General features: G+C 28.8%; 1 protein-coding gene and 1 long non-coding RNA gene across 2 annotated transcripts; one reads left to right on the top strand and one right to left on the bottom strand.

The window, feature by feature from the left end:
- Positions 1 to 8,328: 8,328 nt before the first annotated feature.
- On the bottom strand, positions 8,329 to 12,409 carry LOC139843061 (protein FAR1-RELATED SEQUENCE 5-like). The gene is made up of 7 exons (XM_071833142.1): positions 12,361 to 12,409; positions 12,198 to 12,260; positions 10,709 to 11,618; positions 10,084 to 10,267; positions 9,709 to 9,940; positions 9,367 to 9,626; positions 8,329 to 9,108 (listed from the first exon to the last, which is right to left on the bottom strand). The coding sequence occupies exons 1-7, from the start codon at positions 12,407 to 12,409 to the stop codon at positions 8,329 to 8,331; spliced, it is 2,478 nt and encodes an 825-aa protein (XP_071689243.1).
- Positions 12,410 to 15,631: 3,222 nt separating this feature from the next.
- Positions 15,632 to 17,990, top strand: LOC139904107 (uncharacterized). The gene is made up of 3 exons (XR_011778663.1): positions 15,632 to 17,069; positions 17,489 to 17,539; positions 17,736 to 17,990. It is a non-coding gene; the product is annotated as an uncharacterized lncRNA (long non-coding RNA).
- Positions 17,991 to 18,359: the final 369 nt, after the last annotated feature.

The raw sequence follows: 18,359 nt of genomic DNA, 5'->3' as shown, positions 1-18,359 counted from the left end.
AAGACAACCTTTTAGTTGCAATTGTTCTAATTACAAGTGATATTCGTTTAAATAATAAAAGGTGAAGACAAAAGACAGATTCGACGAATTGAAGATGCAAACGACCAAAAAGCTCAAAAGTACAAAATACAATCAAAGAGGTTCCAATTATTGATAAGAAACGTCTCAAAATTACAAGAGTACAAGACGCAAAACGCAAAGTACAAGATATTAAATTATACGCAAGGACGTTCGAAAATCCGGAACCGGGACCAGAGTCAACTCTCAACGCTCGACGCAACGGACTAAAAATTACAAGTCAACTATGCACATGAATATAATATAATATATAATTAATTCTTAAAATTAATATATATATTATATTATATTTAAAAACCGTCGGCATAAGAAAACAAGCTCATGTGAGCTGGAAATAGAGGCCATGCGATCGTATGGCCTTGAAGAGTAATTCCCATGCGATCGCATGGCCAACAGTATCTGGCCACAGCCCTATAAATTCGCGTGTTTGGTTCAATTATATATCCATCCATCAATCTCTCTATCTAAACGTGTATATATATATATATATATATATATATATATATATATATATATATATATATATATTATAATTTTAATTTCTAATAATAAGGGTATGTTAGCGAATGTTGTAAGGGTGTAAGTCGAAATTCTGTCCGTGTAACGCTACTCTATTTTTAATCATTGTAAGTTATGTTCAACCTTTTTAATTTAATGTCTCGTAGCTAAATTATTATTATGCTTATTTAAGCCGAAGTAATCATGATGTTGGGCTAAATACTAAAATTGGGTAATTGGGCTTTGTACCATAATTGGGGTTTGGACAAAAAGAACGACACTTGTGGAAATTAGACTATGGGCTATTAATGGGCTTTATATTTGTTTAACTAAATGATAGTTTGTTAATTTTAATATAAAGATTTACAATTGGACGTACCTATAAATAACCATATACACTCGATCGGACACGATGGGCGGGGTATTTATATGTACGAATAATTGTTCATTTAACCGGACACGGGAATGGATTAATAGTCACTAGAATTATTAAAACAGGGGTAAAATTATGTACAAGGACACTTGGCATAATTGATAACAAAGTATTAAAACCTTGTTACAGTTTAAGTCCCCAATTAGTTGGAATATTTGACTTCGGGTATAAGGATAATTTGACGAGGACACTCTCACTTTAAATTTATGACCGATGGACTGTTATGGACAAAAACCAGACGGACATATTAAATAATCCAGGACAAAGGACAATTAACCATGGGCATAAAACTAAAATCAACACGTCAAACATCATGATTACGGAAGTTTAAATAAGCATAATTCCTTTATTTTCATATTTAATTGCACTTCTAATTATCGCACTTTTATTTATTATCATTGTATTTAATTACACTTTTAATTATCGTACTTTTTAATTATCGCAATTTTATTTTATCGCACTTTTATTTATCGCAATTTCATTATCGTTATTTACTTTACGCTTTAAATTAAGTCTTTTATTTATTTAATATTTTACATTAGGTTTTAACTGTGACTAAAAGTTTTTAAAATCGACAAACCGGTCATTAAACGGTAAAAATCCTCCTTTTATAATAATAATATTACTTATATATTTTTATATTTTTAAATTAAAACTAATATAGCGTTAAGCTTTGTTTAAAGATTTTCCTGTGGAACGAACCGGACTTACTAAAAACTACACTACTGTACGATTAGGTACACTGCCTATAAGTGTTGTAGTAAGGTTTAAGTATATCCATTCTATAAATAAATAAATGTCTTGTGTAAAATTGTATCGTATTTAATAGTTTTTCCTAGTAAAAATATAAGCTATTTCATATACACCTCGCATAACACCACTTACACTATATATTTAGTAAAATGATATTATTTAGGTTTGATGTTTGATATAGAATGCTTAAAATAAAAAAATATTTAGTAGTAATTATAATGAATGATGAATGATGAATGATGAATGATCAATTATTTGTTGATAAATAATGTGTTGATGTTGGAGTTTTTTGTTACCATCAGCTACAATAATGGGAAAAAAAGTTACTGAAGAGGAATATGAAAGTAGTGAAAATAGTAACACGGAGGAGGGGAATGATATAGAAGAGCAATGTGAAAAATAAGCTGATATTGATGAAGGTACAGAATCTGAAGATGAGGAAGAAGAATACAAACAAGGTAAGATGAAAAAACAACTTAATATCGACCTAGAAATTAATTGCATTATAAGTATTTCATTATAAATAAATATTAATAAAGTAATGGAAAGTGTTTGATTAGTTAAAAATGTTTTGATGAATGATAAGTGCTTGATAAATGTTTAATGAATGCTCAATACTTCAATTACAAAATAAATATTAATCGGTTTCAAAATTAAATGAAATTAATCATTAACAGATGAAGAAAGCAGCACAGACGATGATGCAATGTACTACGTTCAACAAAGGAAAACTGGAAAAAACATTAAGCGATCAAGATCTGATGCACGACTTCCAAACAAGAATGCAGGTACATATATATTGTTATGTTTGGATAATTCATCATATATTTTGGAAATTAATTATTTCTCATCATAGAATAATTTAAATTAAAAAATTATTGTTGAAAATATGAAATACAGATAAATCTGCTAAGAGAAGGAAAATGGACAAAAGAAAAACGGGGAAAACTAAAAAAACCAAAAGAATAGTGAATGAGGAATCCGAACAGTTTAAGAAACTGAAAACCAGGATGTCTCCAAGAACATTGTGCTTGGTAATGGAGAAAATGATGAAGGAACAGAAGAATAGAGTTGAGTTATTAGGATTCAAGAAACTGCTAAAAATGAATATAAAGGAAATTCCGAAGAAATTTGCTTATTTCTGTGCCAATGCTTTCAACCCTGAAACAAGCCAAATGGAGTTTGAAAAGGGAACAATTTCTATTACAAGAGAAAGTATCCATAGGTTGTTTGGATTTTCAATGGGTGAAAAGCAGATTATGGTATTCAAAAAGCCTCCAAAAAATAATACAGCAAAAAGCGTTTGGAGAAGACAGTACGCAGGGATAACAGATGTGAGATTTAAAGAAATTCACGATAAGATGGTTAGCTCAAATGAAGTTGGAATAGAGTTCTTCCTAAACTTCATCGTCTTATTTTCTACAACCATGGTGGAAATCTATCAAATGGGAACCGCGAACCAATTATTAATTGGCAACTTTCCAACTGTAAAAGATGTAAGTAAATATGATTGGTGCGGTTTTATTTTAGAGCGGTTGATAAAGAGCAAGATATTGTGGAGCCAATCAAACGAAACGATATGGTTTTCAGGATCCGTCATAGTTTTAATTGTAAGTACACTATGCAAATAACATTCTTCATTATGTATATATTGAATAAAAATAAAAATATTTTAAAAAATAAATGATGAATGTTAAAAAAAATTAATGATTAATCAGAAAAATTTATAATTCATAACCCATATTTTATCATTCATCATCTCATTTTGTATCATTCATCACTCACACAAAAAAATTTCATTCATCTTGTTTTTATTCAATACATCACCTCCCTATGGTCATTCATTTTGTTTTATATGATTCATCAAAACATAGTAACTAAAAATCATGGAAACTGATAATGTAAAATTACAGTTGCATTATGTGGAAGCGACAAGGATTGCAAACATGGAGATACCGAAGAAAGATACAACATTATCGATTTGGACAACAAAAATGTTGAAACAGAGGGAAACAGAAGAATTAAAACAAGGAGAATTTGTAAAAGTGGAATTTGTGGACATAGCGAATGAAAGAGAAGATGAAAGAGAAAATGATGAAGAAGAAGAAGAAGAAGAAGAAGAAGAAGAAGAAGAAGAAGAAGAAGAAGAAGAAGAAGAAGAAGAAGAAGAAGAAGAAGAAGAAGAAGAAGAAGAACAACAACAAGAACAACAAGAGAAAAACATAGCGAATGAAGAAGAAATTGAGGAATCAAATAATGGAAGAGATGAAGCTGAAGAACATGAGAAGGTAAAAAAAAATCTTTCATATTAAAATTTAAATTAGTAAAAAGAATACAAATAGAAATATAAATTTTCAGTTTGTATACATGATAAAAGTTGATTTTCATACAAAATTTAATGTATAGAAAAATCATATTGTATTAAACTGATACTTTAATATAATAAAATGTAGGAATGTGAAGAAGGGGTTGAAAAAGACTTAAACCTGATCAAAAAGGTTGCAATCAGAAATAAAAAAAGATTAGAAAAATTCCCAAATAATCAGAAGATTCGGTTGGGGATAAGAAAGATGATTGAAGTCTTAGATGATCAAGAGGATGTGTGGTCAGCTGTAAACACACCAGAAAAAAGGAATAATGATGAGATATTGTCACCAATCAGGGATTTTGAAATGGAAAATGAAGAAGAAAATAATAATGATGGTGGAGAAGAAGAGATGGAGGAAACCAGTGCAAAGAAAAACATACAAGCTGAGAGTGAGCAAGAAGTTGAAGAAAGGGATGTAAAACAACTAAAATGAACAAACTGAAACAATACAAACATTGTTTATTATATGATTAATGTTAACGATGAATAATTCTTTATTTCAGGTGAATGCTCAATGTTTGAATGAAGAGAACGTTGCTAGTGAACAAAGGAATAATGTGATTCAAACTGAGGTAGATAAAAAATATTAGTAAAAAATAACAAATTTTTTTTATTAATAATATGATAAAAACTATAACTATAATTAATATTTATTTCAGGTCAATGATGAAGAAATAGATGAAGAAGTTGATGCTACTCCACAAGTGAATGTGAATGAAGTTGAAGAAAGAAGACAAGAGAAAAGAACTGAGGTACATAATATTAATGAAAAATATAAAGAATAATTATTTATAAAAAGAATATGATAAAAAAACTATACTATAATCAACGTTTAAATTCAGGTGAATGTTGATACTAGTGCACAAGTGAATTTTGATGCTAGTGCCCAAGTGAATGTAAGAGAAGTTGAAGAAAGAAGACAAGAGAATACTGCTGAGGTAGATAATATTAATAAAAAAAATATAAAGAATAATTATTAATAAAAACAATATGATAAAAACTATACTATAATCAACGTTTAATTCAGGTGAATGTTGATGGATTGAATAAGCTAGTAGATGCTAGTGAACAGTTGAAAGTTACAGATGTTGAAGAAAGAAATAAAGAGAATAATAATGAGGTAGAAAATACTAATGAAAATAGCAAGAATAATTATTTATTATATGATAAGAGCTAACTATAATAAATATTTAATTAAGGTAACTAATGAAGCATTGGATAAGGAGGATGGTAATGAAAAAAATAAACAAGTTGAAGAGGGGGTTGTTATGATAGCTGAGATCCTGAAAGATATAAATGAAAAGAATCAAAAGCATGATTTAGATGAAAATGAAAATGATGAAGAGGGCATGAAAGGAAAAGCAAAACGAGAAACTTGTTTAGCAGCAGTGTACAGATCACCCTGGTATGAACGGCAGGTGAACATCAAAGAAAAAGTTGAGAAGGAAGAAAAGAAAATTGCAAGATACTTCAAATCTTTTCTGCAGGATGATTAGTAAGTATACTTTTATATATTATCATTCATGTATTAAAAAAACACAACTAATAGATACCGGAATAGTGACATATATAATGATAAAATTAACATAATTTCGGATATCTATTTTTTTTTCCAGCAATTTTGTATACACTTGTGATTATCCAACAGCATGTTTCCCAATGCCCATGGCTAGTCTCTTCTATCGGATAGCTGTTCATGCGCCAGTAATTGATGTTTGGTCATCAATCCTGAATGATGAAGAAAAGCATGCTTCAGTTAACTCTCCGAAAAGATACTTCATGCCAACAAGTTTTATTGTAAGTTTTAAAAAAATATTCAATCATTTCAATATTAATGTATAAATTAAATGAATAGATATCATTCATGAGTTATTTTATATCATATGTTTGAAAATATTTTTTATAATTTAAAAACTAACTTGATATTATTCACCATGTAGAGAATAGAGAAGTTGATGAAGAGTAAGCCAACCAAATCAGACCAGGAAGAATTCAATGCCAATGTACTTAATTTTGTGAAAGATGAAGAAGGAAAAAGGAATTTCAGTTCATATGATCTGGTATGAAAAAAATGACAAATAAAAATTATATACTTACATATTTCATAATAAAATGAAGAATTATATTTCATATAAACTGATATAAAAAAAATTCAATACAGGTGATGTTTCCAATCTGCAAATCAGATCACTTTTATGTGATCTGTGCAAACATGAAAACTGGAATCCTTGATGTGATTGACAATTCAGGAAAGGAAGTTATATACAAAAACAAGTATGGAAAGATACCAACAAATGTGGTAAGTAAACTCAGAAATGTTACTTCAATAAGTATATATAATAGCATATAGTTTATGATGAATGAAAAAAACAATATGAAAATTATATGTTAAAAAACTGGAGATAGTTATGATGAAAACTAAAAATACAGATGAATGATAGAAATATACATATTACTGCTTATAGTATATCATGAATGATAGAATATTAGGTGTTAAAAAAACTGCGCATAATTATGATGAATGATAAAAAAGTATAGATAAATTATATACATATATGAATAATTAATTGTAAAGTTGTATGTAAAATAGATTAAAATGAATGATGTTGAATTAGCGATTAATAAAATTGATATTGATTAAATTATTGATAAGCATCGTGTTTAACTATAGGTAGTTTGTTTTACTAAAATGTTTAATACTTAACTAAGAGAATATATTGTTTTTAGGGATTGATTTTTAAACAGTATCTAAAAGAGCAAGGAAATCCAATTGAAAAAATGGGATGCAAAGTAAACGTGCTACCACTGGCATGGAGCACAAAATCAAACGATATAGACTGTGGTGTTTTCGTGATGCGTCACATGGAAACATACATGGGAGATCCTAAATGGAAGAGCGGTTTGTTTAAAGAAGGACCAGGTCAAACAAAACAGTTGAATGACTTGCGTGTGAAATATGGAGTGAAGATTTTAACACATCCTACAAATAAATCTATGAATGAGTGGATGGAAAAGTACAATACCTATGAAGCAACTCATTCAGAAAAAGAGAAAGAAGAGAAGCTAAAGAAAGAAGAGAAGAATCATAGAGAGACAATTAATTCAAGGTTTTAAAAAAGATCAGTGATGTCTTGAAACAGAAGAAGAATTCAGGTGATGAAATGAAATATTTTGGAACTGTGTTTTGACAAATTATGAACATCAACGTCTTAAACCAATGTTTGTTTGATGCTTATTTTGTATAAACTAAATGTTTGTTTCCTGAATGATGGAAAATGGAACAATGAATGATATGTTTGGTGAATGATTGAAACTTTTATGATGAATGTTTGTGATATATTAGAAAAATTGATAAACGATGAATGATATATTGAAAATAGATATAAATGATTATGAATTTAAAATAACGATAGATTATGATTCATGATATAAACTATTTTATATATCTTTTATGATGAATCGTTATGATTATTAAAATCATTTTTTGTAACATTACAATTATTGTATGTTTTTATTAATCATTTATATCTTTTTTAAATCATTTTGTTTTAAAAAAATAGTTTAAATTCATAATGTAACAATGTAATAAAACTTGAGAAGATGAATGATAAAAAGGAGGTGATGAATGATTAAAAAACAAGATGAATGAAAAAAGGAGGTGATGAATAATAAAAAATTAAAATGAATGAAAAAAGTAAATGATGAACGACAAAAAGTTGAAAACAAGTAAGGTGATAAATGATGGGGAAAAAAATATGAATAATAAAAGGAGATGATGAATGATAAAATAGAGATCACTAATGGAAAACAATATGAATGATAAAAAGAAGATGATGAATGATAAAAGTAGGTGATGAATGATGAAAATTTTGCGATGAATGATAAAATGAGATGATGAATGATTAAAATGACAAGAATAATGATTAAAATGAAGTGATGAATGATAAAATAACGTGATAAATAATAAAATAAATCTGATAAATAAAAAGAAAGAACTAAAAATGACTAAAAACAAGATAAACAAATATAATGAATGATAAAATTTATGAATGATAGAATTCATGATCATAATGCTTTAATGAATGATCCAAAACTTGAAAAAATACCTAGTAATCTAATTTCACAGAAAATTATACTAAAAAAGAGTAGCAGTATAAAAACATATAGAAAATTATAAAAAAGATAAAAACATTAACAGTTAATCAGAATCAGAATCTTCATCTTCATATGCAACGTCTTCATCATCTTCCTCACTTTCGTCTTCTAATTCAAAGTCAACGACATTTTTTCCTTTATTCTTTGAATTATGTAGTTGAGTGAGGTCAGTAGTACGAGTCCGAACATTGTGATCATGAATACCACAGTCAATGACATTTTTTCCTTTATTCTTTGAATTATGTAGTTGAGTAAGGTCAGTAGTAAAAGTCCGAACATTGTGACCAAGAATACCACAACACTTGCAAGCTCTTAGCTTAACATGTTTCTTAACAGCCACTTCTTTGGAAGACAATATCTGATTTGATCTACGTTGACCTTTGTTTCTAATATTCTCCGGAGCACGAATATTCGAATTGACTGGTTTAGAGAATCCCCATAGTCTATTAATATGTTCACCTCTAGTAGATGTAGAAGGCTCATCAGAAGTAGAACCAAGAAAATCGCCAATTAAGACATCAAACTTATCTCTAAAACTAACAAGTTTATCTAGATCATCTCGATATAAAGAGGAAACCTTCCTAAGTTTGTTGAAAACGTGATTGATAATCTTTTTGGATTCAGACTTATCATCAGAATAGACGAAAATGGAATTAAATGTTTGAGATACCTCCTTTGACCACCTCCTCAACAAATGAACCATAGGGATAGCAACAACATCATGAACATGATACACATAAAATATGTGCCTACATAAACGACCTTCACGTGTAAAAAGCAAACACGAACAGCTGGCTTCGGCAGTTTTAACATCAAAAGTAACCTAAAAAAAAAGAGGAAATTACAAAATTAACAACAAAGATAAATAACAAAACATAATGAATGGAAAAAAATGATGAATGACAAAAAAAAATGAATGAAAAAAAGATGAATGACAAAAACATATAATAACAAAAAAAAAATGATGAATGACAAATATACTGAAAGAGAAAAATAAATAAATTAAACCTAAAAAATATATTAAAAAAATGTAAGTAATCAGATTAGGAAAAATTTAAAAAGATATGAAGTGAAAGCTGACCCTATATTTCCAGTTTAGACGAGTAGGAGGAAATTTCTCTTCAATTACACATAATTGTTTGCCTTCATTCTCTTCAATGGTTGAGCTGATTTGCACACAAGAGAAAGAAGACTGAAATATTTCTTCTTGAACCAACAGAAACATGGTTGGTGTATAAAAATCCCTAGCATGCAACTCAATTAGCTTATTGGTAACACAATTAATAGATCTATTATCCATTTCAAACTCGAGAACCATGTTGTTATGGCACTGCTTTTCAACTACAACATCGAAGCGTGAAAAAAACTCCACCAATTTAGAATGCTTGTTCTTGCATTTTATAAAGAATGAATTTTCACTCACAAAGTGATGACGTTCTCATCAATCCAGCCATTGGTGTATCTCGAAAAAAACACGGTATCCACTTCTCCTTCATAACATACATATCTTTAAACCAATCGACATCATGCAAGCCAAATTCATCTAAAACATGTTGCCAACACTTTTCAAACTTTTCAGCATTCAACTCTTGATTCCAGAATATGTTATTCATTTGCTTACAAAAATCTTTATTTGAAAACAACTCACGACCAACCTATAAAAAAAATAAAATAATATAAAATAAATGAATGATATCAAAACATGAATTAAACTAGAAAATTTACCTTTTTCAAGTTTTTAACTGATATGCCACATACATAACCGATGCTGCGCAGTCTTAAACTTTATTTTAATAGCCTCCAACATTGCTGGATCTTGATCAGTGGACACTAAGCCCGGTTCAGTCCCAAAAACTTTGAGAAAATAATCAAGAAACCAACTAAATGATTCTATGCTTTCACTAGCTAATAAAGCAGCTCCAAAAATAACAAGCTTCTTATGATTATCAACTCCAGTGAGAGGTACAAAAACCATGTTATACCTATAATATAAAAAATCAGTAATAAAAAATCACGTAAAAATAAAATAAAAATTATAAGATGAATGATAAAAATAAAGTATTTCAATCATTCAGTAATGTTTTTAATGTTTAATGAATGATATTATGAATGAATAATGTCTTAAATAATAATTATTTAGTTAATTTATGATCAAAATAAAGTGCAGGTTTAGGATAAAAAAAGTAAAATAAGTAATCTGACAATATGAATGAGAAAAATCAATGATGAATGATGACTGATTAAATTATGAATGATAAATGATGAATGATGATTGATGAATGATGAATGATGAAGCATGAATGATGAATGATGAATGATGACTGATGAATGATGAAAATGAATGATAAAAATAAAGTGTTGAATGATAAAAATAGAATGATAAATAACAAAAATAAAAGTGATACGAATTACAGAAAACTTACATATTTGTACCATATGTAGCATCAAAGCCAACGATATCACCAAACTCTTTGTAGTTCAACTTAGAAATATTGTCAGCCCAAAAAACCCCACGTAAAAAATCATTATGATCACAATAATACTCGACACTGAAGTTAGGTAAAGTATTTTTCTTCATAAGCAGTTGTTCAATAGCAATATGTGCATCAGTATCACCTAGAGATTGGATCAAATCACGATGAAAATTATTGAAATCTACAGGCAAAGGACCAACATTATCAATACCACCACTAAGAGCACTAAAAAGTGTGTGAGCTTTAAATCCACCCATATTTGATCGAGTACTAAGTTTGAAAAGAAATTCCATGTGTTCAGGATCCAACTTCCTCCTTTTATTCAACAAATTCCTATTCCTCTCAGTTATGAGTTTGTGACTATGCCCCTCAAAAAACTTAAAAATAACAATCTTACCCTCAATAAGTTTGAATCTAATGCAAGCTTCACATTCAACCTTAATACTAGAAGATTTACGGTTAGACACTTTCCTACGCCGACGCTTTCGCTTTGCAGGTTTATCAGGAATGGAAGAATCAGGATCAGGGACAGATTGAGATGCATTGAAATTAGCAGGTGGATTAACAATAGCAGGGGGAACAAGAGGTTTTGGGATAGGACGACCTGACCTATTACACCTATAAACTTGGTAAATAACTGAACCATCTTCATCTTTATTTTCAGAAGCTTTCTTAATATTGAACCCAGCAGCCTCAGCATATAAGTCATAAAAATATAAACAATCTTCCCATGATCTTAATATGGAACCAATAACAGGATTAAAATGATCTGAAACATTAGGAAACCACAATTTCTTTCCATCAGGACCTTCATCCTCATAAGAAGACAAAAAATGATTTCTACAGACAGAGTTGGTGCCTATAAAAGAAAAATACAATAAAATTAGTTATAAATTACATGATGAATGATGAATGATGAAGCATGAATGATAAATGATGAATGATAAATGATGAATGATGAATCATAAATGATGAATGATGAATGATGAATGATGAATGATACATGATGAATGATAAAAAAAATAAAACAACATAAAGTTTACGATGAATAATAAAAAAATCCATACAATAATTAGATTAAAATGTTACATGATGATCAAAGAAAAACAATAAATGAATGTTATATATTATAAACTGCCTACATTTATAATGAATGATTAAAAATACAGATGAATGTTAAAAAATACATAATGAATGGTATAAAAGTACATGAAACTGCGTATAGTTTATCATACAACACAAACAAAAAACATTTATTATACAACAAAACTCTAAAAAAGCAGATTTCACTGATGAATCAAAACATATATATTGAACAGAAAAATTACATTTATCATTGATCAAAATGAATATCTAATTCATATAAAAAACACTAAACATAAAAAGAGACTGGATGAATGATAAAAAATATCAGATGAATGATGAATGAAAAACTTACTAGAAAATGTATCAGCAACAGAATCAGCAGCTGATTCATTAGACGAATTCGTAAGAACATGAACTGGAAAAAAAGAAACGAACGACGTATATCAGTTAAACCTAATTTTAAACATAAAACTAATTTAAGTAAAACAACAAAAGAGAATACGAATGAACGTAACCATCAGATTGAGCAATTGAAGTTGAATCTGCGATTGAAGATAAATCCATGAGTATATGTTGTAAATTGATGATGAAGACGATGAATATTGATGATGAATACAGAGATCGAAAGTAACAGGATGAACGATTGAAGTTAAAAGTAGAAATTAAAAAATTAAAAATAAACGATTGAATTGAATCTACGATTTAAATTTAATCGATGAATATATGTTGAAGATTAATGATGAAGATGATGATGAATATTGATGACGAAGAGAGAGAACGAACAGAAGAGGAATGAACGAGGAGAAAAGATAAAATATACGGAAATTAAAAATGTGAAATTCTAATTTTACCCCTCCGCATTTTTCCAGCATAAATTGTATTTTTTATTAAAAATATGAAATGGGAGGCCCATATTCACTTATCCAGTTTGTACCCCATTTAGTGCTTATCCCTCGATTGGTCCATTATATATATATATATATATATATATATATATATATATATATATATATATATATATATATATGCCTTTTGTCTAGTTTTATTTTTAAACACATAACTCTTTTTTATGTTATTATATTTCTTAATCACAATTTTAGTTTGCACAGACAAAAATGATACAATTAAAGAAAAAAAAAATCATAATTACCCTCTACTTTTTGTTAGAATTCCAATATAATCAATTATTTTTTACCTATTTTTTTATATTAAGCGAGTATATTTTGTAATAGAACTTTACTTGATTCTTATTATTTATAAAAGTTCACAGTTATTTTTAAGCATCCTAAAGAGAATAAACAGACATAAGATGGGGACAAAGGAAGTAACAAGTACAACCCACAATGAGCCCACCTCATCTACATTACCTTAACAAATACATTCGTGGGCTAGGTCCAAATATGTTCACTAAAGATATATTATGGGTCTGTTTTGCTTAATAATATATAAGCCCACCTCATCTACATTACCTTAATATCGAAGGATATTTCCAATTAAATCTAGGAAGTGTAATAACTCGTCCAACATCGGATAGAATTTGTAACTTTAAATCCCTTATAAGTTAACTCCCCACCTTACTAGACATAACGCGTTTTGGGGCTACAAGCACAGCAGTTCCCGTCAAAACTCTGTAATTAAGCGTGTTCGAGCGGGAGTAGAACTAGGATGAGAGTGGGGGGGTAGGGGCGAATCTAGCCTTATAACAACGAGTTCTGGTGACATCACTAGTTTGAAATTTGTTTAGAAGAGTCTGTTGATAAACTTGCTCATCAAAACAAGAAGTGGATTGGGGGGTCGGGACAAATCTAGCCTTATAAAGAGTTCTGGAAATATCACTAGTCTGAAAATTTTGTTACATATTACTTTTTAAATTATACAGAATGCCACTAAATTAAGTATGTGACCCATATATTTGTGATATTTATAGTGTATTAAGTAAATGGTCGTACAATTCAAATATAATTAGTTTTGAAGAAAAAAAATCTGTAACTTTTAAGCTTTCATCCGAAATTCATCACTGATTAGACCATACGTAATAACATTTTTGTGCTAGTTCGTAAGTAACCATCAAAATGTGAAGGGTCCACTCGAGTGACTTGAAAATTAGCTCCAAATTCAATGTTGATATTGATATATACACTGGAAAAAAAATCATGAATTCTTATGGGTTAAAATTGAAGGTAGCTATTATTATTATTATTATTATTATTATTATTATTATTATTATTATTATTATTATTATTATTATTATTATTATTATTATTATTATTATTATCATCATCATCATCATCATCATCATCATCATCATCATCATCATCATCATTATTATTATTATTATTATTATTATTATTATTATTATTATTATTATTACTATTACTATTCTTTGTTATTGTTGTAACTATTACTATTACTATTTTTATTACTGTTATCGTTATTTTTAATGTCATTATCATGATGATGATTATTATTATTATTATTATTATTATTATTATTATTATTATTATTATTATTATTATTATTATTATTGTTGTTGTTGTTGTTGTTGTTGTTGTTCTCATTGTTGCAAAAATTGGAAAAATAATACAAATAATAATAATAATAATACTAATATCAATACTAGTAACAAAACTAATAGTAATACCATTAATAAGGCTAATAATAATGCTAATAACAACAATAATAATAATATTAATAACAATACTAATAATTATAATTATACTAATAATAATACTAAAAATAATAATTCTAATAAGAATACTAATATAATACAAATAATAATAATAATAATAATAATAATAATAATAATAACAATACTAGTAATTATACAAATCATAATAATATAATTGATAATAATAATAATAATAACAATACTAATAACAATAACAATAATGATAATAATCTATCTATATTCTATATTCTATATTATATATCTATATCTATATCTATATTCTATATCTATATTATATATTATAACAAAGTCCAATTTAACTAATCATTTTTCAAAAAAATTTAAATGGAGAAAAAAGAACTATTGGATTAAATACTATCTTTCAATAACAACCATTAGATTGCTTGATCAATCAATATTTGTCTCTCTCTCCTTTTTGTGTTGTTTATTGACAAAAGTAACCTCAAATATCACGTCAAGTCAAGTACATAATGAAAATACGAAGTCTATGGCACTCTTTCCATTATCACAGAAATCACAAAAATTAATTGAATAAAAAACACCCTTCTCTCTGTACAATTCTTACGACAATGGGATGCATGAATCAATTAAAGTTTTAATCTTCCAAATTAAAACTATGCAACGATTCTCTATGCTATATGTATTAGTTATTTTACTGATTCTTAAACAAATTAATTTAGGGTTCTTCAAAAAATGCAATTCCACGATCTCTAAGCTGCTACCAATGTTAAGGCTAAAAAAAAGGATACATAGTAGTAGATAAAAAAAATGAGAATTCAAATTCTTCCATTCTGTTCCATCTCCATGTAAGAAAAAATACAATCTTTTTTTTTTCGTTTTGGGTTTGAATTTTAGGGTTTCTTAATTTCTTGCTTATCTTGATTGTGTTGTGAGTTTCAGAAGGAAACGATGGTGAGGATGAATTGACGAAAGCATAGATTTGACGAAGCATTAGGGTTCGCGATTCAGAGAATTGACAAGCATATGAGATTCTTGTATCTCATATCGAAAAATCGATATCGAGAGCAGAGAATTGACGAAAGGTTAAAATGATTGTTTTTTTTTTTTTTTTTTTTTTTTTTTTTTTTGCATTCATAAACATTTTGAACCATTCATCACGTTCAATCTATTTGATTGTTTCATTCTAAGCTATTTTTTTCAAAGATAAGGTAACCTAAATCCAACCATTGATTATCAAGCCGTTGCAATCCCATCCCTTACATTTCCTTGTGCAATTTTTTAATTTGATGTGATGGCCAAAGAGATATGTTTCGTTCTTTCTCTATCAAATGTTGCAAATGGGTAAGTAAACCATAAGTTGCTCTAATTGCTAATGAGTACTTAAAAGGTGTGTTTCTTTAAAGGCATGACATTGTTTCTTACAAAAGTTTAATGCTAGGTACATTACTTTTGTTTATGGTTGTTGGATTCAGGAACATGTTGCTGCCGAGGTTGAAATTGGGAATATGGATAGTTACAATTATAAGGACAAAAATGGGAGGGTTGTTCTTTTTGTGAGGGATTTTCATTTTAAGTGAGTATGATAATGAGAATTAAAAATAAAAAATAAAAATGTCTTCTTTTTCAATGTTTTTTTATTGAGGTTGCAATTTCGACCCGTCAAGGGTTAACTCAGGTTTAAGTTGATGATGAAGAAGGAACAATAGTGATTTGGATGATGATGGATTGGGTGGGATGTTGAATGACACGGAAGTGATGGATTGGTTGGGATGTTGAATCAACTTCATGTTAGTGTGCATTTATCCTCGTGTCTGATTAGAAAATGTTACCATCAAGTATCTAAGTTTGTTATGTCAATGTGCAGATGAAATAAGAGTCCACTTGATTAAGCGAGGGTATCTGTCAACTGGATACTAATTAAACTACAATAAGAAGGTAAATCATCCCACTTGTCAAATTTCCTTTCAACCTCTCAAGACCCATCAGGTATTTGAATTTCATCACACAATACTAATACTTATGGTACACATAATATTAGATGAATTGGGCATGCCCGACTCTATTTTAACAATTATCACCAAGTATATGTTTGCTAAAATAAACTTGTTCCATGATGCAGTCGTATAATATGTTAGCTAACTATGAATGTATCAACATTCAGTGACAGATGAAACTCTTTTAAAGAAATGTACGGTATACCTGTTTAAGCCATGGGATGTATCGAAGAATTGAAACAACTTTGGAGTTGTATTATGGGTTCTAAACATTGTCGACGAGTTCATTTAAATAGCAGACAGACGTTTTTAAAATTGAATTTGGTGCCAATTTCTTCTATCTTAACATAAGATTCCGGTCAAATTCTAGATGTAGATATTAAATGGATATACTTTATATATGAATGCATATGCTTAGTGTGACTCATTAGATGAATGTAAATGTTAGAACTGTGGGTTTTTTAACGCTTTACTAACCATAATGGTTCAGCCAGACATCCAAAACCCGAGTACCGATAGGTAAACCTTCATTTGTTTTTATTTTAGGTATGTGAGTGCTAATGGAGTGAATTTTATTAAGGTAAGAACACGTTCTTTGTGTTTATAGGATATAATATCAATTTATTTTCTGATGAAGGTTGTTTGTGTTTTCCTACGATATAATATCAGTACGATATATTATATTGCTGCTACACCTGTGCCAGCGGTTGGTCAGGATGGTCCATTTTATGGTACCCAACCGGTGCTCCTTACATTGCTATGTCAGCACCAAAGGCGCAACCAGTGGTAAGCTGGTGAAATACCCAGCTTTCCAAACTTCAGCCTACATTGGAGGTGCCCCTTTTGGTGCTGCTACCATTTCACCAGTTAGATATTTAACTCTTTAATTGATGATGGAGTGAAAAAGGGGATTTTTTTTCGTAATTGAGCATGAGGTATGAAGTGGAGATTATGATGTCTAATATATCTTTGTTATTGTTATGATTATGATTATAACAGAATTCGTAACATGGGATGGTTCGGTTAAGGGTCGAAATGGCAGCTTCTTAGGTAATGATCAAATTTGCCAACATGTGAATATTAGGTTTTTTTTTTTTCTTCAAATAATTATTGTGTTAAACATGGTTATACATGTTATAACAAATTTCTACTATAGTTGACCTGTAGTTTTGTTCAGTCGTCTTGATTAGTACACTTGGAATTTGTGCTGTTAATGTGGAACTAATGGCTATGTTACTTTTCATAGGGTTCTTCCATGAATCCACTTTCGCTTCTATATTGCTGGAAAACTTTTGTTCACGCTACTTTGACAATTGGCGTTATACGAATGTGCCATGTGACATACTTCTTGATTCATCAACTGGAGCGTAATCAGAAAACCATCAGTTTCCAGCTTGTGGTGTTTGGAGGATATATAGCTTCTTTCTTATTTGGTATGTTTAGATGAAAATCATGTTAAAAGTCTAAAGTATGATTAAAATTTTATCATGTATAGATAAAGTATAATGTTCAATTTTAGGAGCTTTTAAGATTGTGTACAGCTTTGATGACCTTTCATCTGATTATCACGCTTGATCCATTGGGGATAAATCAACAACTCAAATCGATTGTGTTGTCAGTAAACGGATCAAAGATTCATATTCTTTAATCATTACTCTTAACTGTGATGACCCGTCCAAATCCATTTGGACGAATACATCATTCATTTATTTCATAGTGAGGTACTGACCTCTACATGATACATTTTGTAAACATTGCATTCTTTTAAAAAGGCACACTATAAAGGAATATCAAATTCCAAGGTTTTCAGCATCTGATGATTTTCAGATATAGACAATCACCGTAAATAATAGTTTTTAACAATACATCC

The sequence above is a fragment of the Rutidosis leptorrhynchoides genome, chromosome 4 (assembly GCF_046630445.1).
Source record: "Rutidosis leptorrhynchoides isolate AG116_Rl617_1_P2 chromosome 4, CSIRO_AGI_Rlap_v1, whole genome shotgun sequence".
Taxonomy (NCBI): domain Eukaryota; kingdom Viridiplantae; phylum Streptophyta; class Magnoliopsida; order Asterales; family Asteraceae; genus Rutidosis; species Rutidosis leptorrhynchoides.
Note: the sequence above shows the minus strand (reverse complement) of the source record. Positions and strands in the feature narration are given on the sequence as shown.

Excerpts from the sequence above, each read along its gene's own strand:
- LOC139843061 (XM_071833142.1), bottom strand. The coding sequence starts at position 12,409 with ATGGATTTATCTTCAATCGCAGATTCAACTTCAATTGCTCAATCTGAT. Across the intron at positions 12,261-12,360 it reads TTCAATTGCTCAATCTGATG|TTCATGTTCTTACGAATTCG; the intron begins GTTACGTTCATT and ends CTTTTTTTCCAG. Across the intron at positions 9,627-9,708 it reads GATGAGAACGTCATCACTTT|TTGAAAAGCAGTGCCATAAC; the intron begins GTGAGTGAAAAT and ends TCGATGTTGTAG.